At 46.0% G+C, this 13889-nt stretch overlaps 1 protein-coding gene across 1 annotated transcript in view; it reads left to right on the top strand.

Annotated features, from left to right (window-relative positions):
* Positions 1–13889, top strand: part of LOC129707001 (uncharacterized) — a 307780-nt gene that overhangs the window by 268169 nt on the left and 25722 nt on the right. The window contains exon 7 of the mRNA XM_055651710.1: positions 11848–11965. Within this exon, the coding sequence (XP_055507685.1) occupies positions 11848–11965 (118 nt within the window). The remainder of the gene's footprint in view (positions 1–11847; positions 11966–13889) is intronic.

The following is a 13889-nucleotide window of genomic DNA, read 5'->3' as shown; positions in this document are numbered from 1 at the left end:
GAGATGAATAGATTGGGTAGACCACAGTCTCTTGCCCAGAGTTGGGGAATTTAGGACCAGAGGATACGGGTTTTAGGTGAGGTGGGAAAGATTTAATAGGAACCTGAGGGGTAACTCTCTCACACAAAGGGCGGTGGGTGTATGGAACGAGCTGTCGGAGGAGGTAGCTGAGGCAGGTGCTTTGCAAGATTTAAGAAATATTTTGACAGGTACTGTGTACAGATAGGGCAGGTTTAGAGGGTTATGGGCCAAATGCAGGCAGATTGCCCTTGTGCGGATGGGACATGTTGGCCAGTGAGCGGTTGGGCCAAAGGGCCTGTTTCCACGCTGTAAGACTGTGAATCCATGTTTCTAGTAAGATTATGGGGAGAAGGCAGGAGAAAGGGGAAAAAGGGAATTGAATGGATGGGGTAGACTTGAAGGGCCGAATGGCCTATTTCAGCTCCTGTGACATATGAACTTATTCTGTATGCCGAATACTCACAATTCACACTTTTATTTCTGGTCATAATCACCGAATGATAACATAGGAGTGAGTCTATTCAGCCTTTTCTTAAAGTGCTACCCCAGTCCCCACAAATGCTGTCCCTTCACGCATTTGATCCCAAACCTTTGTGAACATTAGTAATGAAGTTGCTCCTAAACGCACAGATCCATGGTGAAGGGTGTGATAGATTCCCCTGTTCTAGTCTATCACCTTCCTTGTTGCTTGTTATCTGATATCCTCATGCACCATGCCCATGTGCCTTGCAGGCAGCTCATTTATATATCATGACAAATGGAGAACAGCTGGATATATCTGCACTAAATATTCGAGCCAATATCCCTAGGTCTGGAATTTACTCGGTCTTTATTTGTGAAGACAGCTGTAAAGTATCAATTTAACACAACGTGATCCTCTTAATGTTTTCATTTCATATTGTCCCTTAAAGGGCTATCAGTTCTTTAATGCACGGACAAGTTCTGGGACGGGTTAAAAAAGGAAATTGGATGTTCCTCCTCGCTATCCACAAAGAGCAACACAGTAGTGCAGCGGTAGAGGTGCTGCCTCACAGCCCCAGAAACCCGGGTTCGATCCTGGTTATGGGTGCCGGCTGTGTGTACCTTGCACAGTCTCCCTGTGACCGCGTGGGATTCCTCTGGGTGCTCCAGTTTCCTCCCACAACCCAATGGCGTGCGGGTTTGTAGGTTAAGTGTCCTCTGTAAATTCCCCGTAATGTGCAGGGAGTGGAGGAGAAAGTGGGATAACATAGAACTATTGTGAATGGGTGATCGATGGGCGACATGGACTCGGCGGGCCGAAGGGACTGTTTCCACGCCGTTTCTCTAATCTTAAACTAAATATATTGTCCCCATTCAAGACTACTGCTGCCAAATTTTACATATAATACTTTCCTTGACTCCAGTGACAAAACTTAATGAGTAAAGCTAAGCTAGCTAAGCAAGTACATGCTAGCTAAATATGCTAAAGAGGATGTACATTGTAAATTTATCAGAGATGTCCTTGGTCTCCTGGAGTTCAATTGCCATTCAATCTTTTTACCAACCGGGTTTGTTTATGCTAAAATGGAAGGGGGTAACTTTGATTGAAGTTTTCAAAATGATCAGCTGAATTAACACTGTAGACAAAGTAGTTCCGTTGGTTGGGGACCCTGGGACTGTTCATAATTATGCCTTTCTGCCCATCAATCATGTCTATCCATGTCCTCTAAAAATGCTGCCTGACCTGCTGAGTTACCCCAGCACTTTGCATCTTTTTTGGTGAAAACAAGCATCTGCAGTTCCTTGGCCATCTGTAACCTGAGTTACACCTCCATTCACTCATGGCCAATCTATCTTTTCCTCTCAACCCCATTCTCCTGCATCTCCCCATAGCCCCGGACACCCGTACTAATCGAGAATCGGTCAATCTGTGCCTCCTGTGTGGCACGTCAACTATCAGAGACCAGCCTTTCAGGAAAGAAGTTTAACGAACACAAAGGTTTAGGGTCCTTTTTTGCCAAAGAGCAATCAAAGGTAGAAACCAGGAACTGCGGATGCTGGTTTATACCAAAAATAGAAAAAGTCTGAGGGTCAGGCAACATCTCTGGAGAAAAAAGACTAGGTGATATTCTGGGTGAGTTCGAAGAAGGGACTCATCCGCGAACCATCACCCAGCCTTATTCCTTGATTCAACGCCGACCAGCGATCCCCCGTACACTAACCTAGGGACAATCTTACAACTTACTGAAGCCAATTAATGTACAAACCTGTACGACTTTGTAGTGTGGAAGGGAACTGGAGCATCCGGCGAAACCCCACGCAGGTCACAGGGCGAATGTACAAACTCCATACAGACACCACCCATAGTCTGGATCGAACCGGGGTCTCTGGCGCTGTGAGGCAGCAACTCTACCACTGTGCCACCGTGTGCCGCAGTGCCACCCCATTCTTTGTTACCACTCCCTCTTCTTCAAAGGGCAGTGGTAACAGAGGCTTTGAATATGTTTGAGGCAGAGGGAGCTATTTTCTTGATCACCAAAGTGGGGAAAAGTACAGAGGGCAAGGAACTGCAGATGCTCGTGTACAAAAAAAGACACAAAGTGTTGGAGTAACCCAGCAGGTCCTGCCGCATATTTGGACGACATGGGTAGGTGATGTTTCGGGTCGGGCTACTTCTTCAGACTGGGTGAGTTTTGGGTCGAGATCCTTCTTCAGTCCCGACCCAAAACATCACCTATACCCTCCTCACCTGTATCCACCTATCACTTGCCAGGCATTGTCCCGCCCGCACCTCTTGTCCAGCTTTTTCCCCCCCGTTACAATCAATCAGTCTGAAGAAGGGTCCCGACTGGAAACGTCACCTATCCATGTTCCCCAGAGATGCTGCCTGACCCGCTGAGTTACTCCAGCACTTTATTGGTGAAAGTTACCACAGGGAAAGAGGAATGCAGAGCCCAGTCTACAATCAGTTCAAACCCGTTGAAGCAAGCACATGAGGTTGAGTTGCCTACTGCTAGTTCATGGGTTCACATGTGACCACCTATTCTTTTTATATCTCCATTCTGTTGGTAACGCACCCTCTCAATACTGTACTTCCTTGGCACGGGGCTCCCCCTACAAACTCACAATCCTCCAGTGTTGCACTGTAGAGTCTGCCTCGTCTTTGTGCTCTGAGTGTATGGGTGATTGTGGGTCAGCATGGACTCGGTGGGCTGAAGGGTCTGTTTCCATGTTGTATCTCTAATCTAACTAAATCTATTCCGCACAGACATTGTGGGCCGAGTGGCCTGTCCCAGCGCTGTACTGTTCTAAGTTCTATTGGAAAAGCATAAAATACAAAGAAAATATTAATTTCTATTGATGCACAAGGAACTGCAAATGCTTGAATTTTGAGTAAAATACATAGTGCTGGAGTAACTCAGCAGGTCAGGCAGCATTTCTGGTTAGTGCACTTGGATTGGTGGTGTTTCAGGTTGGGGCACTTTGTCAGACTGCATTTGGAAGAAGGGACCTAACCCGAAATGTCATCAATCCATATTCTCCAGAGATTATTCCTCCGCACCGGAAATTGGAGGAACAGCACCGCATATTCCGTTTGGGGAGTCTGCACCCCGGGGGCATGAACATCGAATTCTCCCAATTTTTGTTAGTCCTTGCTGTCTCCTCCCCTTCCTACGCCCCCCTGCTGTCTCCCCCCATCCCCCAGCCTTCGGGCTACTCCTCCTTTTCCCTTTCTTGTCCCCACCCACCCCCGCCCCCGATCAGCCTGAAGAAGGGTTTCGGCCCAAAACGTTGCCTATTTCCTTCGCTCCATAGATGCTGCTGCACCCGCTGAGTTTCTCCAGCTTTTTTGTGTAACCTTCTCCAGAGATACTGTCTGACCTGCTGAGCTACTCCAACACTTTGTGTTCTTTTGTGTATTAACCAGCATCTGCTCTTTTCTGCCATAAACCATGTTTCCCGAACACTAATATCTAAGGATAAATACCTTACTTTTCTTACCTTCAATAATTTGAGTTGAATTGAGTTCAGTTCATTGTCATGTGTACTGAGATACAGCTTTTGTTGTGTGCTAGCCAGTCAGCTGAAAGACTATACATGATTACAATCGAGCCATCCAAGTGTACTGATACATGATGAAGGGAATACTGAATATAGTTTAGTGCAAGATAAAGACTGATCAAAGATAGCCTGAGAGGGGAAGGTTCAGTTGCCTGATAACAGCTGGGAAGAAACTGTCTATGGAGGTGTGCGTTTTCACACTTCTATATCTTGCGTTTCCCACTTGCTTTTATTAAATATAATTCTCTTCCCAGGTATCTGATTGTGAAGTTGTTCTAAATTTAATGCTAATGTTCCACAAATAAAGCTAACCGCTTTACACATAGCATGATAGAGTAGCGGAAGAAGTTTCTCATCTAAGTGCTATGTCATTGAAAATACTTTCCATTTGGTTCCACATCTTGCCACAGCCCTGAAGTTTGATCGAGAAACATTTATTCAGTTGCCATTTACAATTTACTACTGAATCTGCTTGAAGGAGACGTCTTCCAGATCACAATAAAGCTCTGCACAATAATAGGTTTGTCGCATCTGTTTCTTCACTTATTTTCTTACATCTGTCTCCAGATGTTGCTTTTTCTGCCTTCCTGTTTCTCCCATGGATTTTCAATGAAACCAGTTGTAATTTTGAACAGCTCCATCCGATCTTCGCTCAGTGCACATTGTTTCAGATTCAGAGGCGTCTTGGCTTTGCTCCAAAGATGGACACAAAATGCTTGAGTAAATCAGTGGCACAGGCAGCATCTCCGGAGAGAAGGAATGGGTGACGTTTCGGGTCGAGACCCTTCTACAGACTTAGCTCCACTTTTTACGCATGTTATCGTTCTAGTAAACCTCTACATAGATGAAACATTCCCCCCAAGTGGTGTTACACTTGGCCGCAGTAACCTATCTAAGGTGTAACCTATGCTCCCCATAACATTTCAACTTGGTCATATTTGTATGTATTAATTATCTCAATTCATAAATTCAAGGATTTCTGATTTTAGGAGTTGTTTTAACATGCCCAGTTGCTATTAGGCAACTGAATTGTCTTTTCACCAGATAGAGTGTGGTCCTGGCCTCCCATCTACCCCAATGGAGACTTCTGAACTAACTGTAATTGGACTTTATCAGACTTTATGTTGCATTAAACATTATATACATTATCCTGTATCTGTACACTGGCGTGATTGTAACCATGTATAGTCTTTTCTCTGACTGGATAGCACACAAACAAAAAAGCTTTTCACAATACCATGCTACACGTGACAATACCAAACTAAATATTTCAAAGATTGCACCGTCTTTAAGTTCATAAACACCATTCGTGCTGTGCTAGAGGGCAGAGTCATTAGGCACATTTAAGGCTGAAATTGATTTTGGATCACGCGGGGTCAAGGATACAGGTCGGTGGAAAATGGAGGTGAAGTCAAAGATCAAATCAGCCCAGTTAATGAGGCAGCAGCTCAATAGAGCCCTTGGCAATTCCTGCCCTTGCTTCCATGTCCACTACCTCTCATGCCTGTTGCAAGCTTTGAAATTATGCCAAACTTAGTGCATCCATAAGCTCGAGTACTGTCTGATTCTCCTCTGCCCCATTGCGGACATTGGACCTCGTTTTTGGAATTGGTGTGCTACAGAGTTGAGAATTACATTCTGCCCGCTGTATCTTCACCTTCCCTCTAACTTCTACAGATGTGCTGTAGAAAACATTTTATCTGGATACATCACAGTATGGTTTGAGAACAGCTCCATCCAAGACCGCAAGAAATTGCTGAGAGTTGTGGACGTAGTCCAGACCATGACACAAACCAACCTCCCTTCCATTGACTCCATCTACACTTAGCAATGCCTCAGCAAGGTCAGCAGCATAATCAAGGACCATTCTCACTTTGGTCACTCCCTCTTCTCCCCCCTCCCATCAAACAAGAGGTACAGACATTTGAAATTACATGACTCCAGATTCAGGGACAGTTTCTTCAGGTAGTTGTTATCAGGCCTCTGTCCCACTTAGAAAACCTGAACGGAAACCTCTGGAGACTTTGCGCCACACCCAAGGTTTCCGTGCGGTTCCCGGAGGTTACCGGAGGTTTTTGTCAGTCTCCCTTCCTGCTTCCACTACCTGCAACCTCCGGCAACCACCTGCAACCTCTGGGAACCGCATGGAAACCTTGGGTGGGGCGCAAAGTCTCCAGAGGTTTCTGTTCAGGTTTCCTAAGTGGGACAGGGGCATTACTCTCATCATCAACTGGAGAGCGGTCCTGACCTCTCATCTACCGCCTTGTAGATCATCAAACTTGTTTTAATCTGTGTTTATTTGACTTTATCTTGCACTAAACGCTATACCTTTTATCCTGTATCGGTATACTGTGGACAGCTTGATTCTGTTATTATTACACATCCACTCCATGCACCCTGGGGACAATTTATCGAGGCTACTTTTAACCGACAACCCCGCAGGTCTTTGGAATGTGGGAGGAAACTGGAGCACCTGGAGAAAACCCACGTGGTGACAGGGGAAATGTGCAAATTCCAGACAGACAGCACCTGTGGTCAGGATCGAACCCATGTCTCTGGCACTAAGGCAGCAGCTCTGCCCCTGCGCCATTGTGCCGTGATGTGGGAGGAAACCAGAGCGCCCAGTGGAAACCCAGGCAGTCACGGGGAGAACGTGCAAACGCCACACAGGAAGCTGGACCTCTGGCGCCGTGAGGCAGCAGCTCCACTGTGCCGCCCTGTCAGACTAGTGCCAAGGAAGCACAGATGTTGGGATTCAGTTATTATGCAAGGAAGCACAGATGTTGGGGTTCAGAATGAAAACAAGGGTCGCAGCTTTCTTCGTGAGAGGGAGAGGCGGAAGATTGTCAGACAGGCTATTTGCAAAGACTGCAAAATAGTCTTTTGCACGCAAAACCCTGCGAACCAAAACATCTCAAGTATTTTTAATGAAAGCTGCTGCAAACCCATTGACAGGCTGTGATTTTCTTACTTAATTCCAGGGTGTGATTAAGCATAGAAGGATTCTTGTTGTCCTCTGAGGACCTTATCTGCCTTCATCTCATGCCCTTTAACATGGAAACCCTAATAAGTCTTCAATGCCTCAGTGACTTGAGACTGGCAATTTCTAAAGGGATTGAACCTTGTTGAACCCAAATTGTTATCAGTCAGGATAGCTGGAGGCATTAGGATGTCAGGGCGATGTTGTTCTTAACCTTGTTGAATGCTGGGCTGTAACCAGTTGCCGAAGAATGTCTATCTGTAACCTTTAGGGTCTTTGATGCACTGCACACATTCCTCGACTGTGGTGGAAAATATAGGAGTGTACTATTTGTCTTTGGCTCCAGTTGATGTTGCCATGATAAACTTTCACTCATTTAATCTGGATCGAGATGGAATGATTTCTGTTAAATTGAATGACCTTGCTGTTATTAAAAGGGGATAGCTTATCATATTGAAGTGGACACGTATAATGCCAGTCCAATATTGCCTCTTTTGACAATCTACAACAAGTTTGCAGTCTGAGTAAGGGTCCCGACCCGAAACCTCACCCATTGCTCCTCTCCAGAGATGCTGCCTGTCCCGCTGTTCCAGCTTGTTCCGCTTATTCCAGAATTTTGTGTTTAACTTATGCTGGTTTAATATCAGTGAACAGTTAGCATCAACCTATCTGTACTGTTGGTTGTCAAGTTGCACGTTGATATCAAATGATTATAAAGGGGGCGCAGTAGTGCAGCGGTAGGGCTGCTGCCTCACAATGCCTGAGAACCAAGTTTGATCCTGACCTCGGGTGCTGTCTGTGTGTGGAGTTTGCACATTTTCCCATGTGACCGCGTGGGTTTCCTCCGGATGCTCCGGTTTCCTCCCACATCCCAACTATGTGTGGGTTTGTTAGCCCTCTGTAAATTGCCTAAAGCGTGCTGGGAAGTGTATGCAAAATTGGGATAACATAGAACTAGCATCAATGGGTGATCGACGATCGCCATGTACTCGGAGGGCCAAATGACCTGATTCTAGGCTGTATCTTTCAATTCTTATTAATCTTGTAATATCAAGTTAAATGTGGCCATTTAAAATAAAAAAAAGTTCACTTGGTAATTGGTTTTCATCACGTCCTTATTATTAAGTGCGTTGTGAAATGACACTTCACTGTTAGCACTTGGAGTATGCAAGGAATCCCATTGCAATTGACTGATTTCCATAAACCTCAGAGTTACTTAACACAGTGAAAGAATTGCATGGTGCTGACCAAGCCTTTGATATGGGGACATTTTCAGCACTTTTTTTTCAGCTTTGTAGTAAAACCATAGGAGCCTTTGAATAACATGCAAATTTCACATGTTTCCAAGAAATCGATCCAAAAAGAGGCACATGGGAGCGCAGGGAATCGGATCATGTGCAAGTCAGGAGGAACATTGTTGGCCAAAGGGCCTGATCCTATGCTGTGCAGTTCTGCGTTTATCTTAAAATGGCACCTGAAGTTAGAATCAGACCCAAGACAATGAAGTTGAATAACTTATTGATGATAAACCCAGATCTTGTCTGTTTTCTCAGAAACCCCACGGAACCAATTGAAAGAAGTGCGACTCTGTTGCCCCATATGTACTTTCCCTCACTCAGCATAACCACAGAACTAGCTGCTCAGTCACTAATAGCTCATGTGCAAGGGAGTTCATTGCATACAAGTTAGTGGCTGCGTTTCCTGCACCATAACTATTGCATTTGTTATAATTGGCTTTGGGAGCTCCTGAAAGGCTCAAGAAAGGAACCATGCAAATGCAACCCTTTTATTTCTTGCTTATAGTTGTACAGCGTGGAAGCCCTGTACCCTTTCCAACTTGACAACATCTTTCCTGTAACATGGTGCCCAGAACTGAACACAATACTCAAAATACGGCCTCACCAATGTCTTACATAACTGCAACATGACCTCCCAACTTTTATACTCAATATTCTGACTGATGAAGGCCAATTGCCAAAAACCTTTGTGACCACCACATTTACCTGTGATGCCATCTTCAAGGAACTCCTGCACTCCTAGATCCCTCAGCTCTACAACACTCCCCAGAGCCCGAACATTCACTTTGTAGGTCCTGGTCATGTTAGACTTTCCAAAATGCAACACCTCACATTTCTCTGTATTAAATTCCATCAACTATTCCTAGCCCACCTGACTGACCAACTGACCAAGATCTTACTGCGATTTATGACATCCATCTTCACTATCTGAAATACCACATACTTTGTATCATCTGCAAGCTTGCTCATCTTGCCATTCTCATCCAAATCATTGATATAGATGACAAACAGTAATCGGCCCAGCACCAAACCCTGAGGCACACCACTAGTCACAGGCCTCTTTTGGATGTCAACATTTCAAATGGAATTAAGTTGTTTGCGATTATCTATAAATGACTTGGACGTAAATGTAGACGGGTTGGTCAGGAAGTTTGCAGGTGACACCAAGATTGCTGTGGTCACAGATTGTGAGGAAGGCTGGAAAAGTAAACATTGTGATATCGATCAGCTGGAGAAATGGCAGGTGGAATTGAATAGCAAGTGTGAGGTTCTGTGCTTTGGGAGGATGAATGTAAGGAGCAAATATACAATTATGGCAAGACCCATAACACCATTGAGAGATCTTGGAGTCTAAGTTCATAATTCCATGCAATGCAAGTATGTAGAGTGGTTATGAAGACATATGGCATGCATGCTGTCATTAATGGGGTCCTTTGAGTACAAGAGTCAGAATGAGTCAAGAGACTAGGCGGCACTGTGGCACAGCGGTAGAGTTGCTGCCTTTCAGCTCCAGAGACCTGGGTTCGATCCTGACTACGGGTGCTCTCTGTACGGAGTTTGTACATTCTCCCTGTGACCATGTGGGTTTTCTCCGGGTGCTCCGGTTTCCTCCCACATTCCAAAGACGTACAGGTTTGAAGGTTTAAAGGAGATGTGTGGGACAAGTTTTTTTTAATAGAGGGGGTGGTGAGTGCCTGGAACGTGTTTCCAAGGGGTGGTGGTGGAGGCGCGTACAATAGTGACATTTAAAACACTTTTAGATGGGCACACGGAAATGGAGGCATGTGGATTACGTGCAGGCAGATACTGAGTTGGTCTTGGCACAGACATTGTGGGCTGAAGGGCCTGATCCTGTGCTGTACTGTTCTCGATACCAAGTGTCTTTGGCACCATCCACGGTTCGTGTTTCCCTTCTGCAGCCATTAGGCAGGATGAGTGCACACTTGATGACACAAAGAAAGGGCACTTGGGAGATAACATTGCTCCTCCGGCTGGTAGCGACCATTTAAAGTGGCCTGTCTGTTCTCCATCCAAAGCATACGTGAATGCAGAGCAGTCGATGCAGATTTATAACTGAGTGGCGGTAACCCCAACCTGAGCTTCAGGTATGAGTAACACATGTTGCAGCAGGTTTTTCCTCAAGAATGATTGCTGCCGCTCGTCAGAGAAGCCTCCTCACCTGGTGCGGGCCGCTGCGGTGAGCTTCCCCTTCACTATCCGCATAAATCTCAACCATGAAGCTGCAGCGGTTGAAATCTGACCCGCGTCAGCTCATCAGCGAAAATATCACCAGAGACTTAACCTGTTCCTTGTTCAGGAGCTGCCTGCCAATGTGATGGATTGAAAAGCTGCTTGCTTTTGAGCGAGGGGGCGAAGAACAAAGCTGGACCCAGCGGGGGTACTTTGTAACTTTGTAAGTGCCCTTTATGGGCGCCTATTTGCATACCTTGCGTATCATACATTCATTCATTCATTGCGCCAACGTTGGACACTAGAAGCTAGCTACTCTAATCTCTAGTGCAGGAAGGAACTGCAGATGCTGGTTTATATCGAAGATAGACACAAAATACTGGAGTAACTCAACGGGTCAGGCAGCATCTCTGGAGAAAAGGATTAGGTGACCTTTCCGGTCGAGACCCTCCTTCAGACTGAGAGGGGCAGGTTGCCTACTGAGGTGGCCTACTGACATATTCATGTGCAATGTGACAAATAAACCGTATTGTATTTGTATTTGTTGAGCAGAATTCCTGTTTCCATGATGTATCTTTAATCTAAAAAACTAACAGACCCCAAATCACAGGTACCTTGTCCCTGCAAAACTCAGGATACCAGGAAATGGAACTTGTCTCTTTGTTATGTGGTTTAGTGGTGAATTCTTTTATTGGTTAAATCACTCCTGTGAGGTGTCTTTAGATATCCCTCATTAGAGATTCTATATCAATAGTAGCTGCAAATACGGTGTGAATTACTGGCAGGGAGGTACCAAGTAGTTCAATGCGGCTTTTACTGCCACAGGTGCAAAGTACAAATGCACTGTGATTTTTCTTTCTTACAAACAGTCCAGTAGAGTATTGCCTTATCTAAGCACAACCGCAATTAACAAATTGTACAGAAATAGTTCCACTGATCCCGCATGCAAAAGGCGCCATGTTTTGGAGCTATTTTCAAAGTCCAGTCCGCGCTCCAGGTATTATGAGCGGTGCCCGTTCCAGGCGAGCCCCAGGCTGCTGCGGGGCCTCCAGCCGTCGCCTTCCTTGGACGTGCGGGTCGACCGGTGAACCCACGTCCCTCTCCTCGCCCGTCCACCTTTGTTCCCCGGGGGGGGGACCTCCTGCAGCCGACCTCGAGGGTGGGGTAGGCCAGACCCCGGTTCCCTCTCCTCTCCCACCGGCCTCGCTCCTCCCCTGTCATGCCCGTCCTCCATCAAGTCACTGTGTGCGTGTAATAAAGAGAAGTCAGTAATGGAAGTGAAACCTTCAACTCTTGCAGAGGCAAGTCATGGATTATTCTGTCTGTATTTTGCAGGTTACGTCCGTTGGATATAGAGTTCATGAACCGTCTAGCCAAAATAGTCAATATAGTCCCTGTTATCGCAAAGGCTGATACTCTTACCTTAGATGAAAGACGAGATTTTAAACAGAGGGTATGTATTTGCTACAGTGACTGCACCAACACATTGCAAAATAACCCGAGCCACTTAACCAAGTATGACTTTTTTTTGACAATTAATGAATTACTTATTTATAAATGTGCCTGAAATATTTTTTACTGCGATACCTTGAGTAGCACTGAATCTTTTAAATGGAAATTGCAAGAATGATCCCGGGGATGATTGGGTTAACATATGAGGAGCGATCAAAGGCTCTGGGCCTGTACTCGCTGGAGTTTAGAAGGATGAGGGGGGGGGGGTTCTCATTGAAACCGACCAAATAATAAAAGGCCCAGATAGAATGGGCTTGGGGAGGATGATTCCAGTAATCGGGGAGGCCAAGATGAGAGGACACAGACTATGGGGCAGCGCGGTGGCGCGGCTGTAGAGTTGCTGCCTTACAGCGCCAGAGATCCGGGTTCAATCCTGACTGAGGGCGATGTCTGTACGGAGTTTGTACGTTCTCCCCGTGAAGACAGGGGCTTTCTCTGGTTGCTCCGGTTTCCTCTCACACTCCAAAGATGTACAGGTCTGTAGATTAATTGGCCTCTGTAAATTGTCCACAGTGTGGAGGATAGCACTGACAACTCAACTGTGTAGCACAATTAAACACTAACTGGGGATGAGATTCTTGTGCGTCTTATACACAATCTTATGTGGCATTAAGAAATAGTTGTATTTCTTATTGCCAACTTAAAATTTGGCCAATGATCATGCAATCCAGAGCTGAGGAACATTTTTTACCTCCTTGGGATAAATTTCTTTATTAGAAACAGTCACAAAAACGCTTTTCATAAGACGAGGTTTATGTAACTCTCTCTCCCCTCCTGGCACTTTGGTTTCCATGCGTCTTGGCTCCAGATGTTTTTATTTTTGTGTGTTTGGCCTCGACATTCCTGTTGGCACCGATCCTGGTCCATGGGGAATCCACGCCGTTCAGATAGTGAGGACCAAAGCAGGGATTCCAGATAGATTGGGTTTTCATGGGAGTGCCTTCACCAGTACGGGGAATTAGTTTAGTTTAGAGACAGCACAGAACCAGGCCCTTCGCCCCACCGAGCCCGTGCCGACCAGCGATCCCCGCACACTAGCACTATAATACACACACTAGGGACAATTTACAATTTTACCAAGCCAATTATCCTGCAAACCTGTACGTCTTTGAAGTGTGGGGGGGGGAACCGAAGATCCCGGAAAAAAAACGCACAAGGGTCACGGGGAGAACGTACAAGCTCTGTACAGAGAGCACACATAGTCAGGATCCAACCAGGGTCTCTGCCACTGTAAGGCAGCAACTCTACCGCTGTGCCATCGTGCTGCCCCAATTGTACAGGGAGTGGGGGAACTTGGTGCGGTGGCCCAGCATTTAAACCAACCGACAAAGGGGGAAGCAATCCATGGTCGCAAGGCATTGAGGAGGCCAGTAACTGGGCTGTGCAACTGCTGTGAGGAGCAGTCAGCTCACATAGAGTCATACAACGTGGAAACATGCCGAAGATGGACACAAAATGTTGGAGTAACTCAGCGGGTCAGGCAGCATCTCTGGACAAAAGGAATAGGTGACATTTCGGGTCGAGACCCTTCTTCAGACTGAGGGCCAGGGGAGAGGGAAACTAGAGGTTTGAAAAGGTACAGAAAAAAATCACACCCGGCACCGGTGGCTCAAGAAAGGTGGAGACCACAATGGTCCGTTGTTGGCTGTGGAAGAGGTGATAATGAAGGGATACGAACGGTGAAACTAGCAAGGCGACTAGGGTGGGGGAGGGATGGAGAGGGAGTGAATGCAAAGGGCTACTTGAAATTAGAGAAATCAATATACATACCACTGGGTTGTAAGCTGCCCGGAAACAGGCCCTTTGGCCCAACATGCTCATGCCGACCAAGATCCCCCACTACACTATTTCCTTTGTCTTTACAT

Source organism: Leucoraja erinacea, chromosome 20 (assembly GCF_028641065.1).
Source record: "Leucoraja erinacea ecotype New England chromosome 20, Leri_hhj_1, whole genome shotgun sequence".
NCBI classification, from domain to species: Eukaryota; Metazoa; Chordata; class Chondrichthyes; order Rajiformes; family Rajidae; genus Leucoraja; species Leucoraja erinaceus.
This window is presented reverse-complemented; position numbering and strand designations above follow the sequence as displayed.